Source organism: Siniperca chuatsi, linkage group LG4, assembly GCF_020085105.1.
Source record: "Siniperca chuatsi isolate FFG_IHB_CAS linkage group LG4, ASM2008510v1, whole genome shotgun sequence".
Lineage (NCBI taxonomy): Eukaryota > Metazoa > Chordata > Actinopteri > Centrarchiformes > Sinipercidae > Siniperca > Siniperca chuatsi.
In genome coordinates, this window is record NC_058045.1 from 27843463 (window position 1) to 27866344 (window position 22882).

Here is a 22882-nt window from a genome sequence, read left to right on the forward strand (position 1 = left end):
TGTAATTATTGTTGTCGGCAAACACACTTGCGAGCTGGCAAGTCTTTGAATTGCTGATCTGCGGCAGAGAGTAGAGGTAAACATTATCTGAGCCGGCAGCCTCCCTGAAACTAGGAACTACCCATTCAGTATTTATTTCTTTGCACTATTTGTATTGTTTACAATTTCCAGACAGACTTGACATGCATAAAGGCATTGTATGTTGTTGGTCATTTTATATATATTTATATATACACCTATTTTTTCACCCACTTGTATGCATAGAATTGTTTAATTTTTTACCTATCTTTGTTCAGCTTTGTTGTCCTTGTTTTTAGCTGTATGCCTATTTTTTTTTTTATCTCTTTCTGTTGGAACTGTGTGTAACATTGAGAGCAATGACAAACTGGAGTCAAATTCCTTGTATGTGTACACATACTTGGCTAATAAAGCTGATTCTGAACTAGGAAGTGAAGTCACACTGCAGCAGGGAAACACCAGTTTCTTCTCTGTTTCTGTGTAGAAAAAGTAATGACTTTACTGGCTTTGCAAATACTGTATATTCATTTGGGGACAAAGTATGTTTAAAAAAAGTTTTAATTTAAAGGCCAGATTAAGTTCCAAAGACTAACACTGAATGGTGGAGAATTTTATTGTCCTGTCTTAGTGTAAGTACTCTTTCTGAGGCTTTTACAAACTGCCAAGGATTGGAAATATACACCCTGTGCTTTGTTAAACTTCTTTTGGTGCCTCTGCTCTCTTAACAACAACTAATATGAGAAAAAATACAGGGAGGGCCTTAGTCTTGAAAAACCAGAGCCAAAATCATCTCATTTCATTATTTACTGCCATTAGGTGCCTCAACATGTCTGCCAATAAAATGAGGTGAACGGAGTTTGTCTCTGGTTTTTAAGCACCCCCCCCCCCAAGAATTTTATTCAAGAATAAAAATCCTGGTGGAGATGCTAATACTAATACTATACTTAAACATTTTGTGGTCCAGTTAAAAATATTGTTCTGCAAACACAAAAAGAGTGCAAAACCTAGTACTCAGTTTTACATGCAGTGAATCAAGGGGGCCTTGAGGTGCTTTTGAAGATGAAAAAAATGGTCACATAAATGTAACATAAAATGTTCAGGCTGATATTAAATGCTTTTTATGTAGTAAAATATCAATGGTTTAAAGCTCTGACTGGTTTTTGACCCCACGGGGTCTTCAACAGGGCGGAAATAATAAAAACAGATTGATCACACCTGGTACTACTGTATGTTGACGTATACCTAAGCATGCCTAAGGAAATATTAAAATATTGTTGTTGAATTATTATAATATTTATTCGTGCTGCACCAGATGCCCCCAGATGACCTAAACTTTGAATAAAGAGTAATGACTGTTGAACTTCAGACACAAGCGACAGAACCCTCTGCAGCCATCTGGCTTCTGGTTGAGCAACAGACTTATTCAACATTCCTTTCCTTAAAATTTCCACCAACTCAAGACAGGCCTGACTTGTATTAGAATATAAATTCCACCTTGGTGTGTGCCTGTTGGTGAAACAGAACATGCTTTAAGTACCTTAATAAACCCCCTTTCCATCAACAAGTGCTAGGCACCGGTGCAAGATTGTTCACATTGTAAGATCTCTGGCCTTTCATGCTTGGTGGAGTTACTTAGTGGCTTGAAGCAGTGAAGAGGAGGGGGGGCGCTAAGCAATTAGTGTGTGAAATAGATATCCTCTGCTTTTCCATCAGCCAGCCCCGCTCTGCCCCGAGTACAAAGTGTTAGTGTGTTAGCAGTACCTTGACAAGAGGAGAGTGCTCGCTGTTGTTTCTGCTTGCCTGGCAACCATCTTGTCTGATTATATCCTGCAGTGACTGGAAGGCTGCTCTGTACTAGCTGTTTCATTTCTCCCCGGTGACTCAGTGCTTTGAGGAATCTATAAGTCAATTCTGTGTTTTTGGCACCTTGAGTTGTTTTTTCCTTGTGGTTTGAGCATTAACACCTTCTAAATCAGCAGCACTGTTGTTAAGCCGTATTTAACAACTTGGAGGAAATAATTAAATCAACAAACAAACTCAACAACCAAGTGGTTACTCTTTGTGACATTTACAGTATTAGTGTTTATTATGGAAGTTGAAATGTACATTTTACTTCATCATAGCTTTTGTTTTTAAGCATGGTTTACACAGATGTAGTCCACATATTTGTGTTAATTGTAGCCCTGAACATGATGTGTTTGATCAGATTGGTGGCAGATGGAGATTATTGCCTCAGAGGGGAAACTGTCATAATAAAATCTCATCTGTAAAATACAATTACATGATAAATAAATATTTTTTTATTTCAGTTGTTTTATCAAATCGTCTTTACAAATTGTGCCTGTGTCATAAGAACAGTCATTTACAGTGGTTACAGCATTAAATTTACAGTGTAGTCAAGAGGAATGTTAAATTCTAAACAAATCTTAAGTTCTACATCCAAAACAGTTAGCTATTTGTTTTAATATAAAACATTGTTAATAGACTTATACGTGTGTACAAAGAAGTGCAGCTTCATAAATAGCTTGAGAACTTTTCAGAAGGGAAAGATGCATACATTCACCATTATTAAGAAATGAAAGAAACGACATTGGTACACCTTAGTGCTAAGGAAACAGTCTTTGCCTCTTTGGGGGTAAAAATGTACACTTAAAAGTCGAGAAACCCAGCTGTCATAAACAGTGATTGAGGACTATAGTTGGTGCATACATAGCTCCAGTTTTGTTCCTTCCATGTATTATCGTTTTGCGCCTTGCATGTATTACATTACATTTGAGTCACAGACTTAAGCGTCCCTTTGCCTTTCAGAAACCCAGAAGGTTGTTTAACAACACTTGCAGGTGTTTTTCAAAGGTATTTCCAGAATCCTCAAAGACTTTTCTGTCCGTCTGAATAAAAAAAAACTTGTTCACTGAAGAAAAATGATTTAAAACCTGTTTTCTAAGTTGTGACTCACATCACTTTTGGATTGAGAAATATCACCTTGCTCCTTTTTTACGACACAAGAAAAATATACAAAAAAATACATTATTACGTATTAAAATAAAAAAAAAGGAACATAACATTGTGGATAAATATACCGGATGAGTTAGATGATGATTAGTTGTGGTTAACATCCTACAAATCGAAAGGAGGTATTTCACTTTTAGCTCTGTTTTTGATTGAGAAAATACCTTAAAGTGCAAAAACAATCATTATTATTGATCAATCTGTTGATTACTAATGGATGAATGATTTTTTTTTTAAATTTCATTATAATTTCCAAGTTAACACCCTCACATTGCAACAGTCTAAAACTCAAAGATACACCTGAGAAGCTGAAAGCAAAGAACTTTTACCATTTTGGAAACTATTTTTCTATTATCAAAATAATTATTATAATGGTTTCAGCTCCAGTTAAATGACCTTAATGCTTCATAAAAGATCACCACAGATTGATCTTTCAGAAAAAAACTGATGCTTAGGTCTGTAACTCAAATGTGATCACACATGGCAGGCACAAACTGGGGCTAGTGCACACAACATTAAATTGCAGGGTCAACTGGGTTGTTCAAACGTCTGTGTCCAGTGGGGGAGGGAAGTCGAGACATGGTGACAGCGAGTCTTGACTGTGTGTGGAGCTAATCCCAGTGTCTGAGTCTGTGTCTGTAACGTCTAGAGGAGACAGGCTGTGTTTGTGTTTCTGTGAGACGCTGCACTGAGTCTCACTTTTCAGAGGGACAGGACTGGACTCCTCCTCCTCTTCTCCGTCCCCAATTTGCAGTGAGCTCAGCTGGGCAGCCAGTTGCCAGCACTCCTGATCCTTGGAGACCAGCGTAGCACCATAGTACTTCAGCTTCTTGTCTATTTCTGCAGTTTGGTTGTGAAGAGACACACCAGTGAAGAGACTGTGCTTCAGTTCATCCTGCAACCTCTCAAGTTCGGCAGTGTAGAATGATTCATCTGTCTCCAAGGGGATCCAGGAAGCAGCCGCGACTCCTTCCTGTTCACTGTCCTCATATTGGCTCAGAGGGAAGTTGGCCCTCCTCAGCTCAGCGTCAATATCCCGGGACAGCTGGAGGATGAGCTCCTGGTGCCTCTGAACCTGCAGCTCAAGCTGTTCGACTCCATCGCTGGTGTACAGGTACTCTTGCAGCTGCTGGTCACTATGCGCCTCCAAACTCTGACCACAAGCCTGAGCCAGTGAACTCTCAGACTCAGCTTCCTTCTGCAATTGCAGCTCAAACCGCTCGATCTCCAAATCCAGCTCTCTCATGCTTTGGATCTGCTCCCGGATGGTGTGGTCCTGGTTGAGAATAAGCTGCACCATTCCATCAATCTCGTCAGCACCCTGGGAGCTCTTGCTCTCCTTGTGAAGCTTTTCCAGCTTCCGGAAAGCTTTCTTCACTATGCGCTTTTGCCTCTCCACCGGCAGAGACTGGGTGTATTGAGCACGACCGTGCTCCCATCGCTTTGGCTTGGCCCCCTTGGACTTTCCACCCTTCTTGGTGGACTGAAGCACAAAATCGCTGGTTTTGACTAGAATAAACTGGATGGAGGGTCTCTGGTCACCCCAGGCATACCAGAGTCTCAGGATTCTGGTGAGAGGAGGCAAGGCTCTCTCAAAACCCTTCCACCGCTCAACGAGACAGAAGTCTTTGGGTTCCCCGTGCAGGAGCCGCTTGCTCTCTGGGATTGACTTGTGATCATCCAGTAACGCCTGAATCATATCTGCACATGTTGTGTGCTTCGTTACTCCACAGACAACTTTCTCCTCATTGCAGACAGTAACCTGAATCTCCTTCCCTACTACAGGCTCGGCATCTTTTGTCCTAGGAAAGAGACAGAAAAACAAAGCTTATACAGTAATTGTGGCTTTGAAATGAAACATTTAGAAGTCATAACCCCTTAACATAGAGGTCCCCCCTTTGTTTTCCCTTAAGTAGCTTTAAGGTTGTTAAAATCCTTTCATGCCACACTGTCAGACAGTATTCTGTATCATCTAATGCTCTATGATGTTTACACTCAGTAAAATGTTCAAACCCAAAACTCCATGGTGTTAATGATTTCACCATTTAATAAAATGAAATTTTTTTTTGATGTTTTGTGCATGATTTTATACACATTTTACCCAAATTGACTCAGATATTTGGTATCTTTGGTAAGTTTGTAATTACTGGGCCACTGTGATTCCGCTGCTTGGTAAAGGTTAAAACAATGGAAACAGAGATATCCGCAACACACTGAAGTAATTGAACTTTTGTACAGACAAACAATCAAAAATGATTTAATTGCTTTTTTAAAATATATTTCTTTGGGCATTTTTAGTCACGCTAGCGACATGACTCCACAAGGGGCAATGTTGGTTGCTGGTCAGTTGGTCCACCACTTTGGTCCAAGCTGACATATCTAACCACTGGATGGATTCCCATGAAATTTTGTAGAGACACTCAAGGTCCCCAGAGGATAAAGCCTACTGACTTTGGTAATGCCCTGACTTTCCCTCTTGTGCCACCAGCAGGTCTAAGTTTTCACTTTTCCAGTGAAATATCTCAACATCTACTAGACGGATTGTTACAACATTTAAAAAAAAAAAAAAAAAAAAGACACTGATTCAGACCTGACTCAGACCTAATTTCTTCGGACAAGTTGTTCCAGAGCCTCGGGACCTTTAAGGCAAAAGCTCTGTCCCACCCTTTCATCCTGGAGACAGAAGACCCCTGCCTGAAGATGTCAAACTATGTGAAGGTTCATAAGGGATTAAAAGGTCTAAAATATAATCTGGAGCCAGGCCATGAAGAGCCTTAAAAGTGATCAATAAGATCTTAAAACCTCTTGGTCAGTATCTGAAACGAGGACACCCCAATTAAAAAAAAAAGTTAACCATGACTTCACCATAAACATACTTGGTCAATGATTAGTTTAAAAAAAACAACCATGTTTACAAAAGGTAAGATAAAATGCTTCACATGCTTTTTTACGTTAGATGCTGCAGTTTGAAGTACACCACACACATACTCTCCCACTCACGCCTTTTAAGTCCTTCCACTATCCTAAGTAATATATTTTCTTAAATAGATCCTACTTTGATGGTTTTCCATTAGGTCAATGAGCAGAAAACTACATTCGCTCATTTTGTGCTCCCTGGCTTGATTCTATTAGACTGTTACTCATCGTCTTTCTCATCAGAGATGATCACTTAATGGTTCAGTTCTGAGCTATTTAACCCCAAGGCCCTCATTACCTTTTCATCTGAACCGTAAAACTTGCTCAAAAATTGACCTCTGATGGGCTGACGGTATCCATTTTTTACATGCTTAATGGACCACCGGTAATATCGAGGTCATTAAATGATAGGCACCGGCAATGCAGACATCCACAACATGAACAAGTAATCAAATAAGTAGATAACATTGCCAGACATTTCAATTTGATTTCAAGATAAAGAATGATGTATCATGTTATCATTTGTATGAAAGATAAAATGTTAGGAATATTCTGCAATTTGTGATTAATTAGGTTAACTCTGATGGACTGTAGTTGACTGCCAAGTTTCTGTCTGTGAATTACCCATATTTAAAGTTAGTAAAGCCAACTCTGAAAACAAAAAATTAGTGACATATAATACTTCTGTAATTACAGACAGTTCAATCTCAAAGAAACCAGAGAAAGATTTTCCATATAATATCACAAGACAAGAGACACAAACTGCTCCTCCTCTAACACTGAACTGCAGACTGACTTTTGGGGATCGAAGGAATGTTGGTCTGCGGTATTACAATCAAACAGGCAATACTTCATTAAACTGTTAACAGTAATAAATCAGAACAATGTGCTTGTAATCCTGGTTAGTGTGAAGTTTCATCTAGAGTCCATAAAACTGAATTCAGATACCAAACTCTGATGACATCACTGAGGGGATTTAGCTGTAGTTCAGCAAGAGACTTGTTCATGTTATCTGACATAAGTGGACAGAAACCACAAGATAAGCATTTTTTTCTGTTTGTATTTCAGTTCAAAATAAAGAGAGAGCTGCATTCAAGGATTAGCGCACAATAGCCTTACAGTATATTTACAAAAAAATGAAACTAACTTTGGGATTAAAATCAAATACTATAGGTGTTCGGTCTGGCTGTCAAATGTTAGATGTTTGTCTTCGCCTCAGCATGTAGTAATGGTTTAAGATCTAAACCTTGCATCATGTAGCTGCTGTCTTTATCTGTGAAAATAACCTTGGTTGACTGCAGCCGTCACGCGGGAGGGTGGACAAAAATACACATCCTCTGAAGATGATACAGATACTACCCGCCTGCACGCCAACACAAGCCAGTGAGATATATTAAGAATTATTCAAACAGGAGAACTTAAATGCTGCATTATCTCGCAGTTTGCTGATGTTACAGACTGATACCACTGTGTTTTGGTTCCCACACCGCATGAAAACACACAACTGGAGGATTGTGTAAACTGGCGGTGAATAAGGTCTCAGGAATGCGATACGTATGCAACAATGCAAGAGACTGGTTAATGGTTATGGAGACCTTTGGAGACGAGCGGGGCAAAGCAAATACCTGAGCTATGCGCAGGCCAAACAAATCCAGCACGCCTCTGGCAATCAAAGACAACAACCATGCCGACTTTGACCTCAGTTTCCAACTACCACCTACTCAGGAAACCCCGCAAATGCTACTGATGCACAGGAGAGAAAACACTGGGTGGACACAGTAAAGGCCACACCTGTACAATATAATGCAATCAAACACAAAAGCTCTGCAACACATAATGTTTGTGCAGCTTATAATATTCAATATTGTTGAGACAGTGTCAGAAATTCAAAAATAATTGAACTATAATCTTAACCCCCTCAAGAGGTCACAAGATAAAACTGAGGGGTCGAGAGATAGACAGGACAGAAGAAAAAAGAAGAGATCATAGCAAAATCATAGTTTATGTATTATAAAGTCAGAAAAAAATGCTTTCCTGAATATTCTCTACTTGCCTGTTTCATGTGAAATACTGGATAGTTTTACCTTTTCAAAAAAATGTGTAAATTGAAACAATTATACGATTATAAATTAAAATCAGGTGGGACTGTGCAGTGGTGTATTAGCAAAATAATTAAGTACATTTACTCAAGTACAGTTTTGAGGTACACCAGTATTTTCATTTTATGCTATTTTATATTTGTACTCCATTTAGAGGGACATACAGTATTGTACTTTTTTGTCAATTACATTTATTTAACAGCTGTAGTTATTAGTTGCAGTACAGTACAGGAGATTAAGATTTTATAAATTATAGTGAATTGTTATAGATTAAACTATCCAATGATATATAAAGTCTTTAAATTTAGCACCACCTTGACTAATATGCAACATTTCAAGGCTGCGTTCATACACACAATAAAGGATCTGAAGACTTCTCCCACCACTGGAAAGCTGTGATGGGGGATCAAAGGTGGAAATGGCTTTGTTTTAAGGTGTCACGGGAACCACTGTTTTACTGCACTGCAACAGATTGATGAAAGAATAGAAGAGGCAAAAGAGATCAGGAAAGGAGGGAAGACAGGATAGGGAAAAGAGAAGAACAACAAGAAAAGAAGAACATGATTGTTACAGCATAACTGTACTAAACATCTTTAAATACCCTCTGAAGTACAGATATTAACCCACTAACACTGGCCTAAACATGTGACAAACGTGTCTATGGTCATATCTAAACATACAGGTGAATAAACATACTCTACAGACAATTGGGTATTTCAGAGTCTGACCCAAGCCCTCAGCTGTGCAGGAAGAGGGTACAGCAAGGCAGGGAAACACCTGTATTTGTCCTGGGACACAATCACCAACGCTCAGACAACATCCTGCCACCACAGTTCAATGAACAGAAGGAGGAAGGGGAAAAATGGATTCCATAGCGGTCACTATGGTCTGTTTTTAACTCCACTCTAATGTGAAGAAAATGCTGACAAATCTATGACTGTGGCAGCATTGTCCATATTACAACTGACTGGAATAAAACTTCTAATGTCTGAAAAATGTAAACATTTCTCAGAGACTGAGGTGCTTTGGAGACAGATAACAGATAATGTCAATGATGAATTAATCTTCAATGGGAAAAACAAGTATGGCAGGTGGCTAACTGTGAGTGGCAAAATATGTTTTGAGGTGGTTCCAAGAATGCTAAGCTTCATAATATTGCTTCTGTCTTGTTTACTTTTTCAATTGGCTACAATATGGTATACTTTATGGTTTCACTACTGCTTAAGTCAACAAATGACAATGCTTTCTGAGTAGCACTAACTCAGTTTTTATAACATGAAGTGTAGAAAAACATGGTAAACTAGCACCTGTGATGTCACTAATAGATTTTGGATTACTGACTTTTTGAAGCTTGGAGTTTTCTGGAAAATTTAAGTTTAGGCCTTGTTGTACCTGTAGGAGAAGCAAGTGGCAACAACAACAGCTGACTGTGATCTGACACATCAATCAAGAAAACACAACCCACTGCATACTTTTCTCTCCGCCTCAGGAGAACAATGGAACAATGATTCTCATAACTGCCACCTAGACAAATTAAATATAGAACTCTTGGATAAAATGTTACTAAAAGAGATACTGGAATATTTTTCACTTTGAGCTCTTGTAGGTTGAAAGTCAAGATCCTTAAGACTACAAAAACTGTATCACTGTACCCTCACAAAACAGTGAGGGGGAAAATATGATTAATAAATTGATACCACCAGTCTCATCAAAATGTTTGTCATCAGAAAATAACACTATCTGGGAGTATCAAACCCCCTAACCCTCTCTAGTCCACTTCCTGCCAGGACAAACACAAATACTGCACGCACCATTGAGCTGATTGCATCGCAGCTACTACGTTCATAAGGGCTGTCACTTTGGGTGCCATTTGATATTCATAGTTTGGGATTAAGCTGTGGTTCCAGGCGCAAGAAATGAGGGTGCCCTCAGAAGTCACAGCTTTGGGCGATAAATGACAAAACTAACACTGATATTGTGATGAACTCTTCTGATTGGAAATGTGCCAATAGAATTAGGACGTATGATGATGAATAGAAATATTTAAATAGAAAGTTCTTGTCAAAGTGAGGATGGATGTTGTGCAGCGAGTAACACACAACGGGTTAGACTTAAACATTTCACACTTGAGAGAACCCAAGAAACCTGAGCAGACCCGCTGACCTCAGTTTGAACTTAAAAGTTGAGATACACAGTGAGACATTAGACATGTGGGAGGAAACTGCATTTAAAATGAATTTTCAGTGTTTTCAAGTTTCTGCGTGGGTTGATTGTGTTACAGCTCCACCATGGTGGCATGGCTCTCTTCCATTGTAATACTCATAATGACAACCTTGCATTAACAATTCCCTCTTTGTCATCAATTTGCAAGCTACAAGTTACCACAGAGGACTGCATGCTGGTGGTTTGAACGAGTCATAGCAAATGACAGCTCTCCAGTGTCTCAGCGTGTTTTCTCAGATCAATAGTGATATGATAAGGTGATGCAGATATTTCCACCAGAAACAAAGCTGTGATAGCGTATCAGCAAATATATCCTGTAGCTACTGCTGTCAACAGGTTCTGATTTTCTTGCTATGGAATGAACATTTCGATTATGGTCTCATTAGTCTGGTGGTGATGAAATTAGGTTTGCGCTTACAACAGAAAAACAAACAGTACTGAAATCAACAGATTATAAGTGAAGTAAAACCTGATATAAACTGTAACTCTATTAAAGGGTTGGTTCACCTAAATACAAAAACACATTCTTATTTACCTTAGTTTGATTTTCTTTATAACCTTTGTTTTATTGCCAACAAAGATATCAATCTCTGAGATTTCTGCTGACAAATTCAAATTTTGACCTGGTGATGGCTATATGGAAAGTTCAGGGATCACCAACATCGTCACAATTCATCCTGAGAGGAACATGAATGTTTGTATTAAATTTCATGACAACCCATCCAATAGCTGTTGATACATTTCACTTAAAACCACAAATATCACTACTAGAGGAAAAGTCAGGGGATCTCCGAAGTTGTTTTCTGGCATCCATCCAATAGTTGTTGAGATATTTTAGTCTGGATCAAAGTGGTGGACTGACCGACTGCCATAGAGGCACACAGACTGGCCACCATACAGCTCTGAGTTTACCCATCATGTTTGGAAAAGGTTTCATCTGTCTGTCAGAGTGTATGAAACCACTAGACCATCATACCATTCAACCAAATTTAAAACATAGAAATGACCAGAATTGAACTTTGTTTCTCACAAACACACACACACACACACACACACATATATATATATATATATATATATATATATATATATATATATATTAGACATGGGAAGTATATACATAGTGTTTTCTGGTTTGTATAATAGAAGAAAGGTACACAGAGACTGTAGTAGAGCAGATACCCTGTGTTGGACAGGACAGGAGAAGCTTCCTCTCACTCTTATCTAAAAGAGGATGATGGATTTGCAAGGAAATAACATCACTTTTCTATCTGGATATGTTGATCTCTGGGATGACTCCTGCTCTGATAGGCATCTGTGAGCAGAGACATAACACACCCCTTCCCTTCTCTTCCCTTCCTCTGTGAAACCACCCACCCTTCTAATTTTTCTTCCCCCCAGCAGGTCTGTGAATCACCAAATACGCTTTTGCTCAGTGAAAATAAATTATTTATTCTCTTTCAACACAATTGATTGATTTTATTGTTCGCTGTGGCCTGTTAATTTGTGTTAACCAAACAATTTCAGCAGCTAATTGGCCCTGTGCACAATGCTGTCATGCTGCAAATGTGGCTAAGAGCAACATTAAGTGGAAGTGGTCATTACATTGCTTTGGTCAGATATGTCACTGGCTGGCAACCATTCAATTTCAAACCTTTTGAGTCCTGCATGTGCTGTTCACTAGTTTGACACACAGGACTCCCTGATGACACAATGTGATTCTTTGATAAAGAGGCAAAGAGTAGTTAAACAAATGTTGTCAACTGTAATCATCACCGCATTTAAGTTTTATTCTGGAAGTTTGTGAAAGTTCTGACGTTTCAGCTGGCTGCAACTCCACATCAGCTTCAACTTGTCATTCTTCAGCAAACATCCAGCTCAATGTCTCAGCGCGAGTAAAAGCGAGTCTCTGAAATCAAGCGTTTGACATATCTACAGATCTAAACACTTGAGGTAATTATAGGTGCCTCGGTGGTAATTACTACACAACGTGAAAAAAATAAGATATCTACTGGAGACAGCCTCAGTCAGACTGTTTGAAGTGATCAAAGATAATTCATCTCAGCTCTGTGTGTTATGTGAAAATACATCCATTCTGCTGCTGGTGCCACTGTCAAAGAGTTTTTACAGTAATTTAGCATAAAAGCCTCTTTTATTTCTGAACTTAATCCAAACCCTTTCCGCCAAGTTTGGTGGTAAATGAGAGCCTTAATAAGTAAAGCTAATGAAAGTAGTTCTTTACCCACAATTAAACCTTCCTGATCCTGGTCTTGGCAACATGAATCCTGTCTGCACCCTGTGAGGGATTGGATCATGACCTAGATACTCCAAAAGAGAAACTCTGTTTACCAACTCTGCAAAACAAACGTCTGCAGTCAACAATCCAAATAGCATTTCTGAACCAATGACGGAGGACAGCTTTTGGCTTAGCAAATCTAATTTTCCCACCTTTTCAAAGCTGAGGCTGGATTCCAACTGCAGCAAGGTACACATCAAAAGGCCAAGCTAGCCACTCAAAGAAATTGCTGAAGCAAATTATACAAGTGTTGATAACAGGATCTCTCTCAAGCTTTTTTTTTGACTCTGGTGTCCCAGATGAAACGTGTATTAATAATATCTTTGCAGTAATTACAGAGCACAAGAAGGTGAAAGCTCTTATAAGTTGATGTACAGTGCAGTGTACTTTGACAGGAGTGAGAGAACCACTATCGAAGAAGCGTAAATTTTACTCAAACTTTCCAGAATGGAGAATAATAACTCACACATACAGGCGAGAAAAAGCTTCTTACACCAGTTTCATTTAGTGAGAGTGTAAAATGATGTGGCAAAATGTAACTAGGCTGTATAGATAAAAAAAAGAAAAGAAAAAAGGTTTTCAAGTGTTAAAGGTTACATCCCCCTCCCTCCTCCAGATGCACACATACACACACACACAATACTGCCTTAAATATTGACAGATATACCTCTTCATCAATGATATTCCCACATATATTACCCCTACAATGGCAACACCCTAGCTTTAGCTCTAATGATGGTTGATGTTGGTTTAAAAAAACCCAAACATAAAATCCTATAACCCATTATTCCTAGGAAGTTTATATTGTGTCCCTGTGGTTCTTAATGGTATTTAATGGTGCATTTGTGTTACTCTAATTTACCACGGTATCACCATGCTGTTATATATTTACTTTGATTGCATTTGGACAGTAGCCTGCAGTATCCTTCTACTAGTACTGGCCAATAAGGATGTAAAAACAAAACTGCATTTCTAATTTAGCCTACTTTTTCCCTTTTCCGATGCGCACTGCGTTGTGCGTAATTCTCCCTCCGCAACAGTTCACCACAGAGTGCTTTCCAATACCCGAACTCGGAAAAAAACACACTCAGCAGAATTCCAATCAAGAAACCTCATGCTCATCAAATTACCTGTTTTTCAGTCGCGCTTTCAGGAAGTTTTTTCCAAACGGAGCCATGACTCAGGAGCGCAAGGAAATAGACCAGCGATTCGAAATTCGTTAAAGTCCCAGCATGGCAGGACGTCGGACACCGTGTGCAGTGTTTGAGAAAAGTTGAGGGGTGCCACTGTCCCGACAACAACTCTGTCCGCCCCATAAGAAAAGCGGAGGGAGGTGTTTCCCAGAGTGAGTTTTATTGGTGAAACTCTGCCCCCCTTTCACCTGCAGGAACAACCCGAGAAACTACCACAGGAAAGAAATAAGAGGAAAGTAAATGCTGGTGGCAGTTTTAACAAAGTGACATTGTTCTGTGAAGAACGTAAATAGTAAAACATTGGGAATTAAAAAGAAACGCCGTAAAGTAGGATACAGTCAGATTAAAATCACTATTACTGTAAGTGCAAAACTCATGAGAATATGAGATTATGATACCAGAAAGTGCATAAATCCCATTAGGAATGTCATGCACATTTGGACACACGAAATAGCCTAAGTGGAAGTAAAAATGTAACAAGTACCATATGCACACATATCAGAAACAATATATTACAGAATATAAAGAATATTGGTCATGACATGACAGTAAACACATTGGTTTTGTTTATTAGGATACTCTACAAATATATCCAAGTGCAATGAAAAGTAAGTAAAGTAAAAATGTGATTAGTCTCAGTGAGCTGCAGCACAGGACATGCAGAAAAAAAAGAACCCCTTTTGGTTTGGTAACTGGCTCTCCCTGCTGGATTCAAATGACAAAGATGAAATTCAGACATGAGAGGAATGCAGCCTGCTCTAGCTCCAGTCTGACTGTTTTTCATGCTTGAAATATCTTTTTCAGAACACATACAGTATGTTTTGAAGCTGTTCCAACTGGGGTATTTACTCTGTATTAAAAAGGATATAATTCTCTGTGGAGACCAATTAGTGTGAAGTGAAACTAAGGCGGCTTTGTAATGTGTTTTTCATAAGACACATCCAGTCAGATTACTTTTATTTTGCGTTTAGTAATGAACAACAATTAGAAATGTTTGTAATTATAACAATTAAATGCTAAAATGCAATTGCCACTTAGTTAATTATGTATGGCCCTACAAAGTCAAAAAGCTGTAATTTTATAAACAGTGAAACGAGGAAATGACTAAATTATATCCTGGCAAAGTTTACTGCTGGCAGGAATGTTGCTAATATTTAATTTCATAATGTTTATGTGATTCAATTTTGTTGATATGAAGTCCAAACCATCGAAATAACACCTGAACCTCGAAACAGACAGCAGAATATGTAGGGAAGTCTCTGATGTGACATTAATGTATGTAGACATTGCATAATCTTCATCCCTTGTTTGTTTTATGTTTAACTGTAAATACACATCGGATATATCTCTGTTCCAGGTTAGAAGTAGTAAAAGATTCAAAAGTCAATAAAAAAAATCAGAACTGAATGGACGACTGTTTAACTTTTATTTATTTTTGTTGTGTTAAGGATCTGTTAACATTTCTTTACTTTGTTTTTTTTTGCAGTAGCTAAGAGAGGAATCATCACCTGTGGATCTGTATTTAAATTATGCATATTCAGTATCTAGCGGTATGAATAAAAAACCTTAAAAAGGAACAATGGAGATTGTTTTCTTAAGTGCTGTTTCCAAAGTCAAGAATTCACTTTGAACTTCAGCTTCAGCCAACATGGCAGAGGTGTCTTTTAAATTGCTCAGAAAAAATGGAAATGTGAACATCTACTATTTTGTGACAACTGGGCAAACTCCATCTGCTGATGAAGATCATACAAAATGATCAAAAGCTCCAGAATACCTACTAAATGGACCTTGTGGTGAGGTTTCTCAAGTGAAGACGTATTTGAAAAGAAATACTTCATTTAAGAGTATCAATAATGGATTAAGTCTATGTCAAGGAGGATTTTAATGAAGAAAAACAAAACAGTCACAAAGTAAACCACATTTTGGACAGGCATAGAAAGTGCATCATTTCTAATGTAGAAGGTTTAATATTGATACAATTCCTAAATACTAATACTAATACTATACTAATACTAATTCTAAAAATACATTTCCAGATGTTACAAACTGTCTACTTATTCCTATGATTCATGTCTTCAGCAGGCACTCTTTTGGTTCGTAAGTCTAGACAATCACCTGTTGATCTGAGACATAATTTGCCAAAAAAAAAAAAAAAAAAAAAAAAAAAAAGATGATGTGGTGGAGCACAGCTTCTCCAAATAGTGACACAAAGAGCGAATCTTTGTTGTGCATCCTCCCACACCACCCCTGCATCCCGTCTCTGGGAGACAATTGCAAAACAAACCTCAGACTGTGTGCATTCATGAGCTGAAATAACCAAATCTCCCAAACCTTGACGCAAAAACCTTTCGCCTTGTGATGCCAAAGTGACGACTGATGAAACGATGACACAGTGAGAGAAGGGAAGAGACAGTGTGAAGAGAGGGATGGGTGGATGGATGGATGAAGGGGGCTCCGTCAGTGGGTGGGAAGGTGGGGGTGGAGATGAGGAGAGGAGGGGGTGGGGGGACCGATCCTCTGACATCACATTGGCTCTTATAAACTGCGGGAATGGAGCCCACTGTACTTCACAACCAACCAGAAAACTGCAAGGAAGGGAAAGTGTGTTTGGAGCTGGAAGAGAAGAAGAAGAGGAAGCAGCAGCATCATCTATAAATTTCCTCTCCAGCCTCTTTAGCTGTTTGTGTCTGACCCTTAACCTTATGGACTAGATTCCTCCTCAGGTGAATTCTTCAGTGTGGGATCCTTTTTTGGTTTTTGTTTGTTTTCATATCAAGATGCAGGCACAGTTAGCGTGTATGCTTCTCCTCTGTTTTACATGTGGTGGACTTTGCACAGGTAAGCACTGGGGCTCTTTCAACAGCTTTTGCATTTATGTTTCATGTTATGATTTATCATTGACTTCATTCATAATAACAAAATAACAAAATAGGGAAAAAGCCATGACACTCAAGTAAAGTATGGAAGAAGTCTAGCCATTTACTTACTGTATGCAACAGGTGCATCATTTTACTCTTCATCACTCTGAATTAACCAGCAAATAAACCATATTTACTATTTAGATTTTTTAAATCTGATTCCAAATTAAGTAAATTCATTTTCATTAATGTAATTTGCATTAAATACATTCTACTCTAAACTGCTTAAGAGTCTAAATCCATGCAGAATTAGACTACAAAGTCACTTTTGGTCCAGTGAGCCAATGAGTAGCCAGTCTGTAAGTTGGAAAAATCTGGACCTATCTCATTTGAATCCTTTTTTTGTAGCCTTCAAGAAGAAAAAAAAATAACTAAAAATTAAATAACGGGTGTTGGACTAACAAAGCTTTACTGGGCAATTTGTGTTTCGTTTCACTTGCAGTCCACACTGGGAGTTACGTAAATCAATACGTGTTTCACCTGTTAAATTCTTAAAGGTGTCTACCAACAAATAAGAATGTGGGCTGAATTTTGGCTCAGCTTACAGTAGGTTGTCTTCACATAGTGCTTGAGATGTAAATGTTTCAAACTTCTTAACTATCGGAATCAGAAATACTTTATTGATCCCCGCAGGGAAACTCTTTGTTACAGAGTTTCCCTTCGGGGAAACACATTCACTCACAAACGAGATGAAACAGTCTAAATGCCAGTTGATACATTAGACAAATTGATAAAGAGCATTCTATACTTTCATATGTCATTGACAATTCTTGCAGCAATCGCTCAGGATTCATTTAACTCTTGATTAGATTTGGTTGAAGGTTATATTCCTGTTTCTCCTCTAACTGACAGATGTCGACCAGGATCAGCGAGCTCTAGAAGAGGAGCTAGTCAGCAGTCTCTTCACTTCTAAGGTACGGGGTCACTTTTTTGCACCTGTGACATCAGAGACTGAGTGTCCAAAAAGCCACAACCCACCCGGTCAGTAAGTGACCCTTCACATCCCTCCAGCTGACCCAGCACACAGGCTGCCCAGGTGTTCTTTCATGAAATCTGGATCCATGCTTCAGTCACAGCCTCACCTTTTGGTTGTGTTCATGCTGAGTGGGAGATAAAGCATTTACTATGGGAGGCTTTTTTATGTCACTCAGGGTCTAAATTTGGAGCACACAATAAATATAATCAATACACTCCAATTGCTGCAATTGAGGACATGTCCTTTTGAGATGAAAAGAAAATAAGAGCTGAGCATGAGGGAAGTTATTCAGTTGAATTTTAACATTTATCTGGTGGTGTGACCTCAAAGCCAGGCAAAGATGAGGGATGAAGTTGGTGAGAGCAGAACTAGAGGCACAAGGAGACGGATGGCCGAGCCTAATAGGATTCAGATGGACCTGAATCATAACAACACATCTTCTACCTCTCTCTCTCTGATAAACATCCATGGTGCTCGTACGGAGACGTGACAGTGACAAATCAGCCATGTGACTCAGTGCTGCTGATGCTCGAAAGTTGCTCATGGGTGATGATTGTGATAATAACTTGCCAGATGCCTGATGCTCAAGAAGCTGGGAAGTGCAGTATTGTAGAAGATACTTGCGGATCATTTTTTATGCGACAACTAATTTGATTGACCTGCTTGTCCATTTTTCTTATTATCTGATTAAATGCAGGAGGTATATTTCCTCTCTGGCTCTGATTTCTGTATTTCTATATCTCTCGAACATGATCGCATTATTCCAGAGCCAGGTTTCATCTGTTAGTCTGGCCGATTTGGCATTGAAACCTTGCACTCCCTATCATTAGCTGCTCGCAATGTTGAAATGTAGATTGAGCTTTTGCAGTAATTATAAATTGCTCGTTGTAAAGACGCTGCAGAAGTTTTCTAAAATGTCACACAAAAAATGTTGAAGAAAAAGTGCAGAACATACAGTAAAGTATGATTAAGAAGTTTTATTTGACTGTAGTAGCTTAGTAGGTGGTTCAGTTACTAAGCCAGTGACACTGACAGAAAATTCAATTGTCACAGAGATGAGGCTGGTTTGTTAATGACAAGGGGTCCACTGGGGATTGTTATAATATTGGACCCCTGCATTAACTCTTCATCCCACCCCTCAAAGTCATTCATTCACTAGCATTACGGAAGAAGATCCAGATGAAGCTACAAAAGAAGCAATTCTTCATGTGACCTTTCAGCATAATTAAACCCCCCCCGGCCCCTCTCACTTAGTTAATTTAAAACTAAATGAAAACCACTGAAATCTTAAATGCATGAATGATTTATAAATGTCAGTAGCCACTTATGTTTGGTCCCAGGTCTGTTGTTCCTTTGACATATCTACAGACTTTATTACATGTCTCCCCCCTGGCAAACAAGAGGAACCTGTATTCGACATGGCTCCTGTCTTTACACATCAGAGGAGACTGTATTCCTCTGCTGCTCCAACGATAGCAAAGTGAGTCTAGGAGGGCTTGTGGCCATTTACAATAACTTAGAAGCGACAGTTTTCCCTCGCCCTCTGAATCTCTCCATCATCCTCAGTGACAGCCAGAGGTCTTTGCGGCAATGTGTGTGAGATCACCGACCAACGCATAGGGGGCCCTGGGGCAATCCACCATCTTAAAGTACTCAAACTACAACAGGATGCAGTTAGATGTGACTGAAATATCTCTCTGGGTGTCTGGTGCCTAAGAATGTTTAAGAAATAGCACACATATATCTTAACTGCTGTCTTAACATGTGGCAGTGTGCATCAGTGCTCACAATATAAAGTGAAAACCTCAAATGCAGCATCCCCAGTGCCTCTTAAAGGGAATTGCCAAAGCTTTTACTGCTTCAAAACCTCCAAAATATCATTTAGACCACAGCACTTCAGTGAAACAAATGAAATGCATTGTGAGGGATTGAGCAGCTCATTATTCAAGTCATACAGCTATGAAATGGACAAAAATGATAATCAATATTCTTAATTGAAATATAAAAGACAAAACTTAACACATGAAAAATTAGATTCAACATCCATGAAGAGTGAGATTCAGAGGTGGGACACAATGCAAAACAAAAATCTAAATAAATATTATATTTTGAGGATACCAAATACATGGCTACATTGTGAAAAAAGTATCAGTGACAGTTTTTCTGAAAAAAATATCCCCATAATCTGTACATATGGGGGATGGACTGAATAACAGTAACAACTTACAATATAAAGCAATGCAGTACAATAATACCACTAACCACAAAATCAGTCGCAACAAAACTGAACATCATAATAAGCTACATATATGTACCAATTATGGCAAAGCTATTGCATTAAATTGCACCCATCTACCGAGCATCAGTGACATCACAGAGGTGAGGTGCCTGCACAGAGCCCAAAGGATACTAAAAGACAGTACCCACCCCAGCCACAGCCTGTTCACCCTGTTGCCGTCTGGCAAGCGATACAGAAGTATCCGCTGTCCACCAGACTACAGAGCAGCTTCTTTCCTCTGTGAGACTCAACTTCACCTCATCTGCACTCCACCATAAATAAATGACATGGAACTTTCTGTTAAGCTGGTTTTGCACATTACTATACCACTACCTTTGTATAATATATGTATGTAAGTAACTGTATATATTGCTTTTATTTTTATTCTAATTGTAAATATTTGTATATATGTTCTATGTGTGTAGCGTGAAGGGGGCTACAACTTTAATTTCATTGTGCAGCCTTGTGTTGTAGAATGACAAATGTACCTTGAACCTTAAATTGTATAATTCTTTATTCTTATTGTGTCCACCCTATTTTTGTCTGGATCTAATGATCAAAGCAGCGCATTCATGAGCAAAGAAAAAACCCTTTTTCATTTTGTGCAGAAAAGTTGAATGTTGAATAGAAAAATGCAATAAATATACTATAAACTGAATAAATGCTCTTCATGGTCTAAATATCAGGTTGTTTAACAACTGTGTTTTTATCCTCTATTGTCTGTCTCCCTCTGGGCTCAGTTCCATTTTCACTTCACCTCAGTTCCCAATGTTAATTGAAACTTCAACTAAATCATCTCTTCACAACTAGGATCAACTAGTTTTGAATTTGGTGAACCGATCACGTCCTGAATTCAATTTGAAATCTAATCCCTGTCAAGCTAACACCCCACCCACTCTCCCTCTCAGCTGAAACAGAATAAGCAGAATGTCCCCTACTGGCGTGTGTCGCTGGCCAACCTGTGCAGGATGGTGAGCAGCCTGCGGCAGGAGGTGTGGAGCGGCGAGGAGGAGGAAGGCGGCGAGCTGAGGGAGGGGAGCCACCAGCTTCTGGAGGAGCTGTACAACCTGCAACACATCTGCCGAGCGCTGCAGAGCCGGGAGGAGAGGGTGAGACGCACAAACAGATTTATTTGGCATGTCACTAATTCTTAGATTTTTTTCCTGCCTGCCGCCATACAAAGATTGTCAATACTAATCCTTATCCTTGACAGTATGTGGTGTGCATTTATGTGTATACTCATATTTATGTATATTATTACAGTAAAATGTACTTAAGCATCATACATTTTCTTTCAGAGGTTTAAATTGTTGATGTGTTAAACTGGAGATGTTTTTCATCTGGTCACATCCACAATTTTTCCATGAGTTTCCGGTTCAAATGTACTGAAAATGTAAAGTACGTAAATACAGAGTCCTAGTACCATTAAATTGAACTTTTAGTATCATTTATGTCAAAAAGTAAAAACAAAACTAAAATAAGCCAATAAAGCCAACAACAGCATGTCTTATGCTGGCTGACATAAAATCCTAAAATACATACAGGCTTACTCTAAATCTCAGTCACATCCCACAAACACTCACAAGAGCCCATCCATCCTCTCTCACAGTAAACACATCTCATTAAAGTCACCCCCATCTCTCTCTCACACCCCTCCTCCTTGTCTCTTCCTGCCTCCCCATCATCATTTCCTTTCACTCTCAGCTCCTTAAACAACAGCCTTTCTCTTTTTTTAATCTTAACACAGCGACTGCAGATTAGCACCTGTTTTGCCATGCATGGAAGCACAGAGCAGAAAGCACTTGTTTAATCACAGCTACACCGGCGTTACCACCCATTACCCTGCCACTCAGCAACAAAACATGTGTTTGCCTGCCATTTACTCCTCGTCGTGTGACACTCACACGGCACCTTGTCTCTCTCTGCCCCCTGACAGCTACTCCATGACTCTCTAGAATATTTAGAGGAGAACAGTGACAATCCACTGAAACGAAAATCACCCTACATCCTGAAGAGGCAAGCTACGCAAACCACCAAGTCCCGAAGGCCATACATCTTAAAACGAAGTACAATTTACTGACAACCATCCCAGAGACCGAGGTGACGTTGTAGGGGAGAAGACCATATACTTTCTGTGAAGAAGTGATTTCTGTGTTTTTTTCTCTCTTCTTGTAGCTGCAATGTTTTTTATTTTCCCTGTTGTCGTTTTTATCCAATCAGAACCTTTGATTGTATGTCCTGCATTGAGGCCTGCCTGTATTCTGCTCCTCCAAGTATAGGTCCTGAAAATAAAATCCTAAGCATCAAGCAAATTGTGTATCTCTGAGAAACTATATTTATTTACTCTATTTCTTCACTGCACACTAAGTCTATTTTGTTTCAGGATATGATTAAAGGATTCATGATACAAAACCATTGTGATGAGACTATCTTTTCTTTTATATAACCACTTCTGTAAGCTGGTTTACCAGCCGAAGTCAAACCCACATACACCACCCTGCTACCAGAAAGATTCATTAGAGCACCAAATGTTTATTAATCCGCTGCCGAAAATAGTCCCTAACAAATGCACTATTTACTCCTGTTTGAGTATCGTTTGCTAAAAACTAAAGTGACCAGCTGTATTAGGAAATTGCTGAGCTATTTTAAAAAATGAAAATATATATTAGTGACTCATTTGTAAAGATTTAGATCGTCAGTAAAAACTATTGGGCTTGGGGCTGACTGTCACAGACAGAGAAGGGAGAAAGTATTGAGAGATGGATTTAACACACTCTTGGTTTTCGGCTTGAAATGGAATTTTCTGACAATAAGAGAAATATAAAATAACACCGGCTTTATTCTTTAAAAATACATTCTAAATTGAAATGATCAAATTTGAATTATTGTAATTGTTATTTGTTGCCTCCAATTCAGAATCAGTTTATTTATTTATTTTATTTAAGATGTATTTGTC

At 38.8% G+C, this 22882-nt stretch overlaps 2 protein-coding genes across 2 annotated transcripts; one reads left to right on the plus strand and one right to left on the minus strand.

Annotated features, from left to right (window-relative positions):
- Positions 1 to 2070: 2070 nt before the first annotated feature.
- rassf9 (Ras association domain family member 9) lies at positions 2071 to 13888 on the minus strand. Its single transcript, XM_044192444.1, has 2 exons — positions 13692 to 13888; positions 2071 to 4829 (listed from the first exon to the last, which is right to left on the minus strand). The coding sequence occupies exons 1-2, from the start codon at positions 13736 to 13738 to the stop codon at positions 3569 to 3571; spliced, it is 1308 nt and encodes a 435-aa protein (XP_044048379.1). The 5' UTR covers positions 13739 to 13888; the 3' UTR covers positions 2071 to 3568.
- A 2357-nt stretch (positions 13889 to 16245) lies between these two features.
- Positions 16246 to 22338, plus strand: nts (neurotensin). The gene is made up of 4 exons (XM_044192445.1): positions 16246 to 16592; positions 17525 to 17586; positions 20835 to 21035; positions 21863 to 22338. The coding sequence occupies exons 1-4, from the start codon at positions 16532 to 16534 to the stop codon at positions 22004 to 22006; spliced, it is 468 nt and encodes a 155-aa protein (XP_044048380.1). The 5' UTR covers positions 16246 to 16531; the 3' UTR covers positions 22007 to 22338.
- The last annotated feature ends 544 nt before the right edge of the window (positions 22339 to 22882 follow it).